Raw genomic sequence first — 14,000 nt, 5'->3', positions numbered from 1 at the left:
CGTCAAAATAACAATTGGGTAGGGGTATCTACATTTTTGTTAATTTCCGACCAATTTATTCATTTTTTCTTACAATACTTACAAAAATAGTAAAAACTACCGAAAGATAACAGAATAAATTTAAGTCAACACAAGTATAGTGTTATTTGTTTATGTTATGAGAATACAATATCAAACATCATATTGAGAACGAGGACAGATTTTTTTATCATTCATGAATTAGTTTGTTCTCATAGACTTAAAAAATATACAATAAATCAGTGGGATTTGTTTGAAATTAAGTAGAAAAGAAATAGAACTTATCACACCATGATTAGTATTAAAATGTTGAAACATTTTAGGTTTCAATAAATTACATAATTCCGGACACATACATTATATATTATAGTAATAAATTATTATTCATTGACATAATATTATATTGAAACCTATAAATGAACAGATGAATGTCTATTAATTTAAAATAAAATAATAAATAAGTATAGAAATAATATCGAAAAGGCCATGTATTTATAATTATAGGGAAAATTATGGACAAGTAAAATAAATTCTTTAGTATTCTTAATTGCTTACACATTTATATTGAGTAATTATAAAATATAGGATTATTAATATTACCATCTAGTACAAATTAAAGTAGGATACTAAATATATTTATCTGCTTAAGCTATAGTATACATAAGCAACAACTACTTCCTCATTATCTTATTTTTATACTAACATTTCTTATGAACACTAAACAGTTTTCACTATCAGTACAAAAGAATATAGAAAGTAATCTAATTGTCTACAAACATAAACCATGTCATATTTAATAAAACCCATTGGAATATAATAATAAATGCAATAACCTTAATTAATAATAGGTTCACTTTGCACCAACAGCTGAATACTAATATAGTAGTATAATTAATAATATATTATTTTTATCATAATTGTGAATATATAATATATATTATTTACTACGAATCTTAAGTTTTACTTCACACAATTTTACAGTCGAATATTATTCAAATTGTAAATTACATTCACAGAATGGTTTTTCACCAATGTCAATATTAAGTAAGCGGTTGATTCACTTAAATTTAGATATAAAAGCATCAAATATTACTCTTGCTATTATACAGCTAAGATCAGAATATAACGATACATTTATGAATAATGGTTGGATTTAAAAAAAGGTAACCAAAGAAGTACAATACAAAATAAAGACCGGCTATAGGAAAGTATGTTTACTTTTTTTTTATTATTATTTGAGTATAACATAACCGGAAACTCATATTTAAAATTAAATGCCAAAGTTAATGTAAGTTTGTATTTATTTACGCTAAAACATAAGCACATTCACATTAATTAATGAAATATAAAAGATATAAAATAGAAAATTATTGATATACAATGAGATAATTATAATGTCAACTTATGTCTTATGCGTGTACTTGGAAAAGTCAAAAATAAAATACTATCACATGATGAAAAGGCATGACAAGGGACAATGTAATATGGTATTTAATTAAAATAGCAAACACATCATCACGCTGAACCCTAATAATAAGTGTATCTACACAAGACAAACACCATAGAGTATTGGGGAGCAATCACAATTTTTAAAAGACTGATGCTCATTTCACATCAATTGCGTTCACCATAAATCATTTACAACACCATCCATTAACAGTTTAACATCCGCCGGACATGATATAGTCCAAGAAAAAAATATTTTTTAACTCAATGTATGTTGTGAATAACCCATAACAGTCCTTAACGAACAGCAACACTGATGTTAGCCCTTGTCATTTAAACCTTCCCAAAATATATATTTAAATATATATGTAAAAAAGTTTTAACTATTTACATTAGGTAAATCTTAAATGACTACTAGGTAATGTTAATAATTTCACAGGATCTGCAGCAATTTCTTTATCCAGCTAAGTATTGTGATCTTGAATGCCTAGATGGTCCTGGGCGAGGATTGTACTTTTTTGGCGTCCATTTGATAGCACTTCCTTCTAATATGAATCTTGGTCGTTTATACTGTTCTGAACTAACCAGCTGTTCAACGTTTTTAGGCGTCACACAAATCACATGTTGGCCTTTCCAGTACTTCACCATGTTCATGGACTGCAACGTTGAAATGATATCCGTTTGGGTAATACTAGTCATCGCGCTACAATAAATTATATAATTAATAACTGCTCTCCTCGTTATCAATGATTGTTAATAAACGTATACCTTAAGTCTTTAATTGATAAAGATCCACAAGCATTTTTCAGAATTTCCAACAGTACCCATGACCAATAAGATCTGTATGACAATTTACCAAGATCACTTAAAGGCTTTTCAGGACTGGCTACAAGTCCTTCCAACTTGCTCAATTCATAGCTGAATGCTATTAATAGTTTACCATAACCTTGTCTCTGGAATGGTGGCATTGTTAATATACAAGCTACATTGTTGCAATCTGGTGAATCTTTTTCCTAAAATCAAAAAAAGACAATCATTAATATTCACAATTTAAAGATTTTTTTAATGAAAAATGTAATAGGTAGACATACTTTTGAAAAATATCCAACTAAATGTGCACCAACTTTGTCAACTTCACAAAGGATGTAAAACAAAAATGGTTCAACATCAAAGTAAAGTGTTTTATGGTCTAAAAATAACTTAGCCAATAGACAAAGATTCTGACAGTACATTTTGTGTTGACTGGAATTCACTTCCCAGATTGATAATGATCCTTTATGGTACACTTCAACACCAGGTGGTTGTCTCCATGTGCATTGGCTCTAAAATTTGACACAACAGTTATGAAACAAAAAACAATTATTAAACAAATTTAATTTAATGCTGACCATATGGTATTTGAATGATTTTTCTAGTTTGCTGTATTTTAAACAGTATTCACAAATCCAAATTTTAGATTCTTTTTGGTATTCTGCTGGAAATGGACTAAAATACCATGTGTCAATTTCATACTTTCCCAACTGTACTTTATTGATGTATTTAATTTTAGTTATCGCCTCGTGCTCTTTTTCCAATGCAGCAGTAGTTGGATCCATTTCTGCGTAAGACTAGTTAAAATAAAATACAATGAAATCCATTTAAATGTATACAATTATTTCCTTAGTCAATTATTGTATTACATTTTTTGTAATACCTAGTTAAATTAAAATTTTTGTTTTCAATATGTTATAGTTTAAACAGACTACTATATATATTTTTATATTTATAAGGAGCCCACTACAATAATAACCAAACAATATTAACTTCTTGCCAGAGATATTAAGACATAGCATGTAATTTGTTTTCCTTATCAAATAGATTCTCTGTCAGATTCTAACCATGCAAAACATAGAAAATTTAACTATTATCTGTGGTTTTTGGCTTTTGTAAATTATAGGGCAGAAAAATTTAAGTTGTATAAAAAAGCTAGTCCAAACACATAATATTTTAACTTTCAGTTTGATAATAGAACATAGATCAATACACAATTGTATTAAATCCTCGATTAAATCAAACAACAATATTGGTTTTGTGCTCGATTTTGTGGGACACAAATTTGGTATGTTACTTAGGGGTCATAGAGAGAAAACATAGTATGCTGACATCCTTTTACGCTATGGAATATGGCTACTATTTAATATTAATACAAGATAACGTTTAACAATATGTATTTATTCCATGAGCTATCCTAAATACATCACTGAGTTTGAAATATTTATAACACTACATTATTACAAAAGTCTTAAGTCTAGCAATTTAATTTGATCATACAATAATATAGTGAATAATTATTACCATTGGAACATGATTTATCTCGTCGTGTCTTCGTTTTTGGTTCCTTGTGATCTTTCTGTCGGACTGATTTAGAAGATCTAAATTTTTATTTACATCCTTTTGTTTCCAATTTTTTTCAGAAATATCAAATCTTGAATTCATTATCCTAAACCATAATTTGAAGTTTTAACTTTTAATTGCTGACTATAAATCAAAACTAAATGATTCTTACCTATCTCTTGGTACCCATTGATCCAATCTTCGGTTGTACCCTTCATAGTGTACATAATACTCAAAAAGATGTTCTGTATCATTGAACCTCGTATGTAAGACTTCTGCGGGATCTAAATATTAACAAACAAATTAGACATATTTTATTAATTATTAATCAGTAACATAATGTAAGAAATGTAAAAATACATAATACATATCAAGTTATTGATCAATCTGTTTTAACAAGACCTACTAAAACTCATACTGGGGTGAAGTCTTTAGGTGTAGACTTAGTGCAATTATTACAATTTTAATGCTAAATAAATAATTTAGTATAAAGCCTGGGGAGGAAGGGGGCCTGGCTTTACCCTCATATTTTAAAATAATACATTTTAACGAGCATTTTAATGAATTTATAAAACAGATAAAAATTTGTATTATACCTAAATCAATAAAACGAGAATAGGTATCAGCGCAATATTAATTGGTTTCTCACATGAAACCGAGCATGAAACGCTTTCACTTAAAATTGTTTTTATTTGATTTTTGAGTATCTAATCTTAGAGTAAAATCAACAATGTATTACAAAAATTATAGAGGATAATATTTTTGAAGATATGATATATCAGTTTTATAATTTATTATTATTTGATTTAGTGTTCGACTTTCAAAATAAAGAAAAAATTTGTAAATTTAATTGATGTTTAAATTATTTTGAAACAATATTTAGACAAATTTTTATGTCTTACCCTCAAAAATATTATTCCCTATAGATTTTTTAATGGATGATTTTACTCTAAGATTAGTTTAGATAACTCACAAACATTAAAAAAAAAAATGATTCTGCGTAAATGCATTTTATCTATGTTGCGCATGGGCCAGAGAGAGAAAAAAAAACAGTGCACTAACATCCTCTATTAACAATCATAATAATTGTATATAACATTAAGTTTCCGATTACTTACATAATAGATATTGTACCTATACGTGATAATATCCAACCCATGGTTTACATGTGATTTGTGAAAAATTATTTAGGGAAACTAAAAGTGCATACTATAGGGGCCTTAGATACATTATAGATTATCTTAAAAAATAATTTGATTGGCTAATTTGTATTGCCTACCAGTAGCCAGTAGGTAAGTAGGTAGTAGATCTGTTACATTTTCAACGAAGAACCGACATAACAATATCAAAGGCATAGATGCAATCGAATGCAACATTTAACTAATTTTATTTTATTACATCCCCTCCTCCCCCACATCTGTTTTCGGTGTAGTAGGACATCTTCCTCCATACTTATTTTTTAAAAGTTTATTATTTATTATTAAATGCTTTATGAAGTTATTTTTTTTGTCTAATGTCTCATTTTGTTTAAAGACAGAAATCCAAATATTTCCACAAACATACCTAATGAATTATAGATGTATATTTTTAAATAAAAAGTACTATTAAAATAATAAGTTTAAAACGTGGATTATAATTTATAACAAGCACACAATAGGTATTCCATATAAACTTTTTTAACATTGAATACTTTTTATCATATCCAATAGATATTAGGTAGGTATGTATTATAATATTTGTTTTAAACATAACTTTGTGGCACGGTCCGTACACTCAACTGCGGAAACGCTCCGAGTGTACGTATCGGCTGATGTTGATAGCTCCCGGATGGACAACCACCAGGAATTTTTAGCAATAAATCCTTGCCACACACACAAAACGTGTTCCGACCACAGTTGTTCCCCCTACCCCATCCCTACAAACAAAAAAGCTATTGGTCAGTTGCTGGGCTTAACTCAATAAAAAAAAAAATAAATAAAAAACAATTTTAATACATTAATACATATATTTTTTAAAAGTTTATTTATTTTTGTCTAATGTCTATTTTTGTCAAATTTCCCAATATTTTTATAAATATTAAGCAAAAAAAAAGTAATTGTTATTGCCCCGCCAGTACACTATATATAAAATGTATCACCCGCCACTCTTGTTTGTTATCGCCCTGCCATGAATAAATTAACAATTCGATAAATAAATAAATTATGCATAATAAACAATAAAAATCGAGATAAAAATGAAAATAATATATTGTAGGTATTATAAATTAAACAATAATATTTCAAAATTTAATATTATAAATTTAAAAAAAAAATTTTAATTTATTAAGTGGCCAAGTGGGCCAGAACTCAGAAATATCTTTTAAGATAGTTTCAAATGCATCTTGTTCCCTGAGAAGTGTTCTCCACATAGGTTCTGCCAAAAACGATTCCAGAAAATGTCTATTATACCCTCGATTATACCTAGTTTCACAACGCTTTTTATTTCCCCATGTAGCAGAACCCCACAACCACTCGATCGCTCAACGTTTCGGGTATGTGCCCCTGTGACCGGGTAAACAAAATTATAGGTGTGGTTCACAGAGTAATTATTTCCTAAAATAGATTATAGATTATCTATCCACGAGCTGGACACGAATACACAATTGTTAAAAACTGTAGAAATAATAACGGCACACTATAGTGCGTTTCATTGTAACTGCGACTCGACGCTAACGCGCCTCGTGCTGTTTTTTCATTAGGGTTTCTAAAACTAGCGCGTTAAGTTGCGCGGCAAATTTAAAATTGATAACGAATATTTTACACATTTTTTCGATTTTAGTTTGAAAACCCCTGGTTTAAAACAAAACCGCAACGAAGAGCGTTAGCGTCGAGTCGCAGTTATAATGAAACGCACTATAATGTATATAGTGATGTCTAAAGTCTAATAAAACTATAATATTATGGCGGGGCAAAAACAAACAAGAGTGGCGGGGAGATAAATTTTATACGGTGTACTGGCGGGGTGATAAGCAAAAAAAAAATTTAACTTTTAAAAAGTATAGGAGGTGGGGAATTGTCCGTATAAAAATCTCGTAAAAAATCTATCTGGGCAAGATGTCTTACTACACTGAAAGCAGTCGGGGAAAAAGGTCCGCCATTCTTAATATAGTGCCATGGTGATGTGTATGGTGGATTTTACCGCCACTAGCCCACTTGATTTTATTGCTCTTTCTGTTAGTGGGATCATGGTAATTATTATCATCCAACGAATTGAAAATTGACGTTCAAAAATACGAAACAACCGAATAAAATATATTAATCATTAATAAAATAATGTCGTTATAATTATAGGGTATAATGAACTGAACGGATTGTTCATTTTTTAGCATAATTTATCCTTGTGTCCTGAATCTTGACGAACTACGAAGAAACCCCGGAAAAAAACGCTTTTTTTCCGACCTCTCCATATTATTATTATTATTATTATTATTATTTGCGTAAGAGAAAAACTTGTACACAAAAAATATACAATATTATATGTTAACATTTTGAAACCACAATTAATAGGTAGGCATATAGTCGAGTATATAGTATAATATTTTATAAACAACGGTGAATAATTATCGACATGAGAGATATTATGTACGATATTACGTACCTATTACACAGTATATTGCTAAATAATAAAATTATACCAAATTTAATAATTTATTGTAATAATAATAATCTAATAATTCTAATAAATTGACATGAATTTAATGAATATTTATACTGTATAAAATCACTTTGGGCGTGTTTGACTTAATATCAACATTTGATTTTTCTTTTGTAATTTGTTTAAAATTTTAATAAATTGACGTTGTACAAAGCAGAATCGCCTTTTTTATATATAGATTCAATAATAGTTTTAAATAGTAAATACCGAGTAAATACATTAACTAAACTGTTATTGTTAGTTTATAAAATATCTAGTTAATACCTATGTAGAATAACTAGTTGAAGTATGTGTATTTATGGATTCATTGAATATAACTGAAAGTACCCGTAATATAGTTATTTTATAGAATTACAATATAATTTCATACATTAACACTAACATATTATATATAAATTATAAGGTTATAATTTTAATAATTACAATTATTTAATTATATGAACTATGAAGGTTTATTTATTTTAGAGACAAGCCAAAATCACATGTACAGTTAATCATTTTTATAAATATTAAATATGGTCGAACTACACTATAGAGATTACTATGTCCTACACTCACTCGCCGTGCGCGGGAAAACAGCAAAGTCGTTTCAGCGGAGATGTGGAACAAGAGCATAGACTAGACTAATAGACTATAGACGCACGGGCTCGGCGTGCCGGCGTCGGTCAGCGGAACAATAATAATATGACGCGCGGAGTGACTGGGGGGGGGGGGGGGGAAATTGCGCGGGCGAAAATTACGCGCGAGAACCCCGCCGTCGCCAGACGGTATTGAACGCAAGAGGCGGCGCGGCGACGGTCGTGAATGTGCCTTGGCGGCACTATAACGTCATCGCGTAATTATTTATTTACGTTTTACTTCTTTGAAGTTTTAGAGGTCGAGGGACGGGCCACAGACTGACGCCGCCACAACAACAACAACAACAACAACAACTACGGTTGTGACGATCGCGGGGAACAAAGTGATTGGCAGGTAGTGTGTGGGGGAGAGGGGGTCAGAATTGCGCTGGAACCCGCTGGCGCGCTCGAAAACGAACAAAAGAACGAGTCGACGACCCAGGCGCGGCGCTTTGCGTTAAAACGGACGACCGACAAATCGAACGCCACCAGAGTGGTCGTTTTAAACATAGTCGGTCGTCGGAAAACAAAATAATAATTGTGGGTACAGTGTATATATTATCATAGACATATAATAATAATAATAATAATAATATAATCGCACATGTTGCGCGCCGGCCGACGGCTATAGATTGCACAACATTTCGTCAGCGATCGGCGGTGGCAGTGCTACGCGCCCGCACCCGCACGAGCACGGCGTAAAACCAGCGACTCGCGCGCACGCACACACGCACAAAAATCACGTTGCGCGGCACCGGCCGGGTTGGTTCCCGGCGGTGGCTCCAAAGGAGGTTAATAAAAACGTCTTTTTACGCATCGATCGATCAACTACCTCATACTATCGATACTATTATAATTAGTTATTAATAACAACCAGCTGGTTGTGTGTACTCACGCCACGAGTCGTCGTACCGGCGAACCAGGTAATGTTCGCCCACGTCTAGCGGCCCGTCTTCCGATGATTCCGAATCCTCGGCCTTCTCGTTTTCCGATGAGCCGTTAGCGGTTTTCGGGTCGTCCGGGCTGTTGGCGTTCCGCGGTGGATCCACCTCCATGCTGACGGACGTCGCGCTGTGATGCACGACCATAATAATTACCGGGTGATGGCTGAGACGATACCGTGTATAAAGCGCACAGCAGTGGCGAGATTATCGCAAAGACAACAACAATAATATAAAAGTTTCGATTTTTAACGCAATGATTTAACCGTCAACCACGAGGAATACGCGACAGCGACGAATGTCAGGGAGCAGCAGTGTACGGCGCCCGCTACACTAGTGTAGTAATGTCTGGTGCAGTACAACAGCGATGCTCGGCAGTCGGCGGCCAGTGCTTGACGCTACCAGAGCTCGCGAGTCTGAGAGCGGCGCACGTCGGCTGCGGGCGGTGTCGGCTTTGTTTGGGCTACGCGCCCCACCCCGCATCATCCAGGCACCGATGTCGACCTGCGCGCCACACTGTGGCGCCGCCCAAACGACCTCGCCATCGTCGTCATGGAACAGAAAATCGACGTAACAGACGCAATATATTTTCCATGAACAGACGGCGACAGTGAGAAACAGAGTGAGAATTATAATATAGCCATTCTTTTCTATGCTGAGAACCAAACACGACTTTTAACACGAATTTCGAATCAATCGCAATAGATGCTGTCCAAACAGTTGTGCATGGTACTGATTATTGTTGTTTTTACGGTTTATCTTTTTTCTAGAATTACAAACACAATACACATTATACCTAATACCTATATAGTATACACGTAGATGTTAGTAAACGAGAGTTTCATTATGACAGAATATAGAAGAGCCTATCTATTCTATATTCTATAGAATATATATGATATATAAAATAAAAACAAAATTAATAAATTATAATTGTTTTCAAGACAATAGTTATTACTTATTACATGATATTATTATAGATGAGAAGACATACAATATAAAGTATTCTTAACTGTACCTATATAAAATAAAAATAAAATTTGATTCAACATACAATATAATATATCATTAAAATTAATTACCAAACTAAGATCAAGTTATAACAAATGTATAACATAAAAAGTTTTAAACTTCCAATATTCAATATGTTTATGTTTATAATGAAAAACATTATATTGGAAATAAATTAAAATTTCAAAACAATAAAAAGTGTGACATTTGCCTTAAACATCAATATTAAATATATATAAATAAAAAACTATACATCAATTATATGTTTATCATAATATAGTATAATCTTTATTTTTATAAGATTGTCACTTAAATTTATATTAAAATTATTCAGGACTCTGGACTAACTTACAATAAATAAATATTATGGAAAGTCTGGATAAAAAAATTAATTTAAAATTCATCATCTTCACAATTGTGTAAATATATTTGGTACGATTTGCGTCTGCTAGTACCATCTTTGGAAAATGCAAACTTATGATAAGTACCATCAAGGCAGATAGCTGTAACATAAGTTCAATGCAACCATATTAAAATAAAATAATCTACATAATATAAACAATCTGTCAATAACAATAGTATATTGATTACAAATAATTAATTGAAAATCTGGCAAACAGCCAAACAATATTTTTAATATGATGTAAGCTAAACGATACTTGAAATGCAGCTCTGTAAAAAAGTGTCCATCTACCACAAGACAGCAACACACATTCACACTATAATATACTGTTGTATTAGATTTATATGAGTAATACAGTGAAATTTTCATATAACAAACTCCCATTTAAACAAAATATTTTTGAGAACCAAACCAAATCATAATCAAATTTATTCAATTATGTTTCACACATTTCTTTGAAAAACAAATGTCTTTTGCTACCTATGGGACTTAATAATATGGAAGTTTCACTGTACTTGCAATTTCTAAGAAATAATTTTGATAAAATGAATAAAAAGTGATAAATGAATAGAAGAAAATATTTGTCTAAAATCATTAATATTGAATTGGAATACCATATCATAATTTTTCAAATTTATTTAATTTCTAAAGTCTGAATTTTATTGATACTTCTTATCTGCCATTATTCCTTATCACAGAATTGTCTTTATCAAAGTACATATTTCCATTCCAAAACAAAATTACTTACACAAATCCACAAAGCATAATTGTGACCGAAATATTAAATTAAAATAATTATCTTATACCATCAGGTATTTAAAAACCCAATTTTATTCTTACCAGCAACAGTATCTAAAGTCAAAAAAGTGCAAATACAGCCGACTTCTGGAGGCACTGTAAAAGTGGCTAAAGCCCACTGTGATTGACAATAGGAACTGAAAAAACTGAACGGCGATAGACTAGATCGACGATTTAAATCAGATTCTATCACTGCAAATATATGAATTGTGCCCTTGTCACTTGAGCAGCATAAAAATTCTGAATTTGGACTGAAGTTTATGCTGTGAAAATTCAAACAGATTACAAACTACATTTGATAATACATTAATTGTATAACATTTTTATTTTATAAAATGTATTGTAGTATATAATTTTAAAAAACTTGTACTTGATTTTTTAAACAATAAAAATACATAATATGATTTACATATATTTTATATTCAACAAAAAATTACATACCAGTATAATGTTGCTGTATCTGACCCACGTCTTAGTTCAGCAACTTTGACTTTATGACAAGTATCCCAGATTCTGATTAAGGTTCCTTTGGCACTTGCACTAGCTACAAGTGTACCGAGTCGATTTATAGCCAAGCAAGAAATCTCTCCCTGGTGAGCATTGAGTATTGCCGGGGCACTAGAACTTGTTGCTTCCAAATTTGAAACATCCTAAAATTAAAATAATTATTTTTGTACACAACTTTGTATAGTATGATATTATCTATAATTACCATAATATGAACGCTTCCAATTTTATTCCCAGGATATGCAATGATTTGTTTTGTAGACGTTTCTAAGGGAGTGATTTCACACAATCCCATCGGGTTTGGACGGGTTTCCAAATTAATTATGTGCTTAATGACCGTAGGAAAAGTAAAAACAGATATTTTATCCATAGTTACAACTATCATCCTAAGTTACAAATTAAAAATAATACCAGTGAATATTCCGTTAAAAGAATAATACTTAAGGTTTATACTAACTTGTTTCTCCTCATTAGCACAGATTTTACACTGGAAGCACAAATAACTTCCATCACAAATTTTTCCAATACAGCATCATAGACTAGTACAGTGTTCTGACAATATTTTGGATATTTTCCACCAGAAACTATGGCGATGAAATTGGATGAGTTCAGCATTTCGCATTTCGATACACCGCCTAAATCTGTACGTCACAAAAAATAATATGGTTTCAGTCATAAATGTAGCGCCTAAAAAATCACCATTGACTTACCAAACCTCTCTCTCAGCGACAGGGGTTCAACATTGTAAATTCTAACACCAGTTTCGGTGCAGCAGGCAAAAAAAGCTAAAACACAACAAATGTTTGGAGATAACTGTCATGTCCCGCGACACTATCCACAGCGGACAGTAATAGTTGAGGGTGAAATGTTTTATTTATATAAGTACTCACTATGATCTTGGTTGAAACTCAAACTGATAATGCCTTTTTCATTCATGTTTGTATAGCTTTTATAGTCTTTACACGAACGGTCGACCAAGCACTATCGAATTTCGAATATTTCGTAAAAAAAAAAAAGAAAATGAAAAACGCACAGGAAACAAAAGAATTCGTCGATAACGATAGGTATTATATTTATTGAATATATTTGAGTAGGTATGTACCGTAAGTCGTGTAATCGTAAATCGTAATCACCACAGTGTACAGACCACAGTGTACATTATACAATAAACGTACAGACGTAATTCAGTAGTTGTGGTACTACAACAACTGAGTACTGGGCACTGGCACAGTGGCACGTACTGCCGTATTGCGCAGTGCGCAGAGCTCAAGACTGTAGATAATAATATTATATCTATTATCTACACTCTACAGCCGTGGTATTGCGCACCTGCAAAGAGTCTATTGCGTCCACAGACCTACCAATAATAAATAGAATAAATATACAATTCTGTGATAATAGTATGATAAATGTGCGTGTTACACAATAATAATATAAACTATAGAATTGTATAGACTTAACAACTTTAGCTTATACCACGATTTAAGATATACTAAATCGTGGCTTATGCTTAAGAGGACGTGATACCCGCATGTGTTGTCTCCGTCTTACAAGTGCGTAACATAGCAAATTATACGCAAAGCAGAACACGTGTAGCTCCGTTAGCTTAAAAATTAGAGTAAATTGACTTCTTATAAAATCTAAAGGTAAGATTATTATCTAGACAACCTCATGAGCTTTTCATTATATTTTAATTTTTAAGCGAGATATGAGTATTTTAAAATTGTAAATTGCTTGTGCATTTTAAAGTACTCATATCTCGCTTTAAAATAAAAATATAATAAAAAGCCCATGAGTTTGTCTAGATAATAATCTTACCTTTAGATTTTATATGAGGTCAATTCACTCTAATTTTTAAGCTAACGGAGCTACACGTGTTTTGCTTTGCGTATAATTTGCTATGTTACGCACTTGTAAGACAGAGACAACACATGCAACACATGGTATCACGTCCTCTTAATGAAATATATAGAAATATTAATTTGAATAACCAGTTGGAAGTTTACATTGGGAAATCATAAAAAAATATATTTCCAACATAATAGAAAACTAAAGGACTCATTTTTAAAAACATTTTGAATTTTCCATAGCTATCGCAAATATTAAATTATTCCAAATCCATTCTTATTTTACGACAATAGTAGTAATCTAAAAATAGATGCTATGCCACGGGATTTTAGAATAATGATGATC

The 14,000-nt window shown here is 31.5% G+C and overlaps 2 protein-coding genes across 2 annotated transcripts; both read right to left on the bottom strand.

Annotated features, from left to right (window-relative positions):
• Positions 1 to 488: 488 nt before the first annotated feature.
• LOC100160833 (histone acetyltransferase KAT8) lies at positions 489 to 9,920 on the bottom strand. The gene is made up of 7 exons (XM_001947132.5): positions 9,043 to 9,920; positions 4,010 to 4,121; positions 3,799 to 3,943; positions 2,853 to 3,071; positions 2,556 to 2,786; positions 2,233 to 2,477; positions 489 to 2,167 (listed from the first exon to the last, which is right to left on the bottom strand). Exons 1-7 carry the CDS (start codon positions 9,233 to 9,235, stop codon positions 1,921 to 1,923), a joined length of 1,392 nt encoding a protein of 463 aa, XP_001947167.2. The 5' UTR covers positions 9,236 to 9,920; the 3' UTR covers positions 489 to 1,920.
• A 437-nt stretch (positions 9,921 to 10,357) lies between these two features.
• LOC100158765 (WD repeat domain phosphoinositide-interacting protein 4) lies at positions 10,358 to 13,049 on the bottom strand. The gene is made up of 8 exons (XM_029490680.1): positions 12,910 to 13,049; positions 12,698 to 12,788; positions 12,518 to 12,592; positions 12,265 to 12,448; positions 12,013 to 12,193; positions 11,742 to 11,950; positions 11,343 to 11,563; positions 10,358 to 10,602 (listed from the first exon to the last, which is right to left on the bottom strand). The coding sequence occupies exons 2-8, from the start codon at positions 12,741 to 12,743 to the stop codon at positions 10,493 to 10,495; spliced, it is 1,026 nt and encodes a 341-aa protein (XP_029346540.1). The 5' UTR covers positions 12,744 to 12,788; positions 12,910 to 13,049; the 3' UTR covers positions 10,358 to 10,492.
• Between the last annotated feature and the right edge of the window lie 951 nt (positions 13,050 to 14,000).

This window comes from Acyrthosiphon pisum, chromosome A2 (genome assembly GCF_005508785.2).
Source record: "Acyrthosiphon pisum isolate AL4f chromosome A2, pea_aphid_22Mar2018_4r6ur, whole genome shotgun sequence".
Taxonomy (NCBI): domain Eukaryota; kingdom Metazoa; phylum Arthropoda; class Insecta; order Hemiptera; family Aphididae; genus Acyrthosiphon; species Acyrthosiphon pisum.
The sequence above is the reverse complement of the archived record's forward strand: the minus strand, read 5'-3'. Positions and strand labels throughout refer to the sequence as shown.

Bases quoted from the DNA above. Each gene is read 5' to 3' on its own strand.
- LOC100160833 (XM_001947132.5), bottom strand. From the start codon at position 9,235: ATGGTCGTGCATCACAGCGCGACGTCCGTCAGCATGGAGGTGGATCCA. The intron at 3,944-4,009 runs GTAAGAATCATT...ATTATGGTTTAG, and splicing joins CAATGGGTACCAAGAGATAG to GATAATGAATTCAAGATTTG. The intron at 2,478-2,555 runs GTATGTCTACCT...TTTTGATTTTAG, and splicing joins TAGTTGGATATTTTTCAAAA to GAAAAAGATTCACCAGATTG.
- LOC100158765 (XM_029490680.1), bottom strand. From the start codon at position 12,743: ATGAATGAAAAAGGCATTATCAGTTTGAGTTTCAACCAAGATCATA. The intron at 12,449-12,517 runs GTAAGTCAATGG...TGTGACGTACAG, and splicing joins GTCGCTGAGAGAGAGGTTTG to ATTTAGGCGGTGTATCGAAA. The intron at 10,603-11,342 runs GTAAGAATAAAA...CTTATGTTACAG, and splicing joins GACTTTAGATACTGTTGCTG to CTATCTGCCTTGATGGTACT.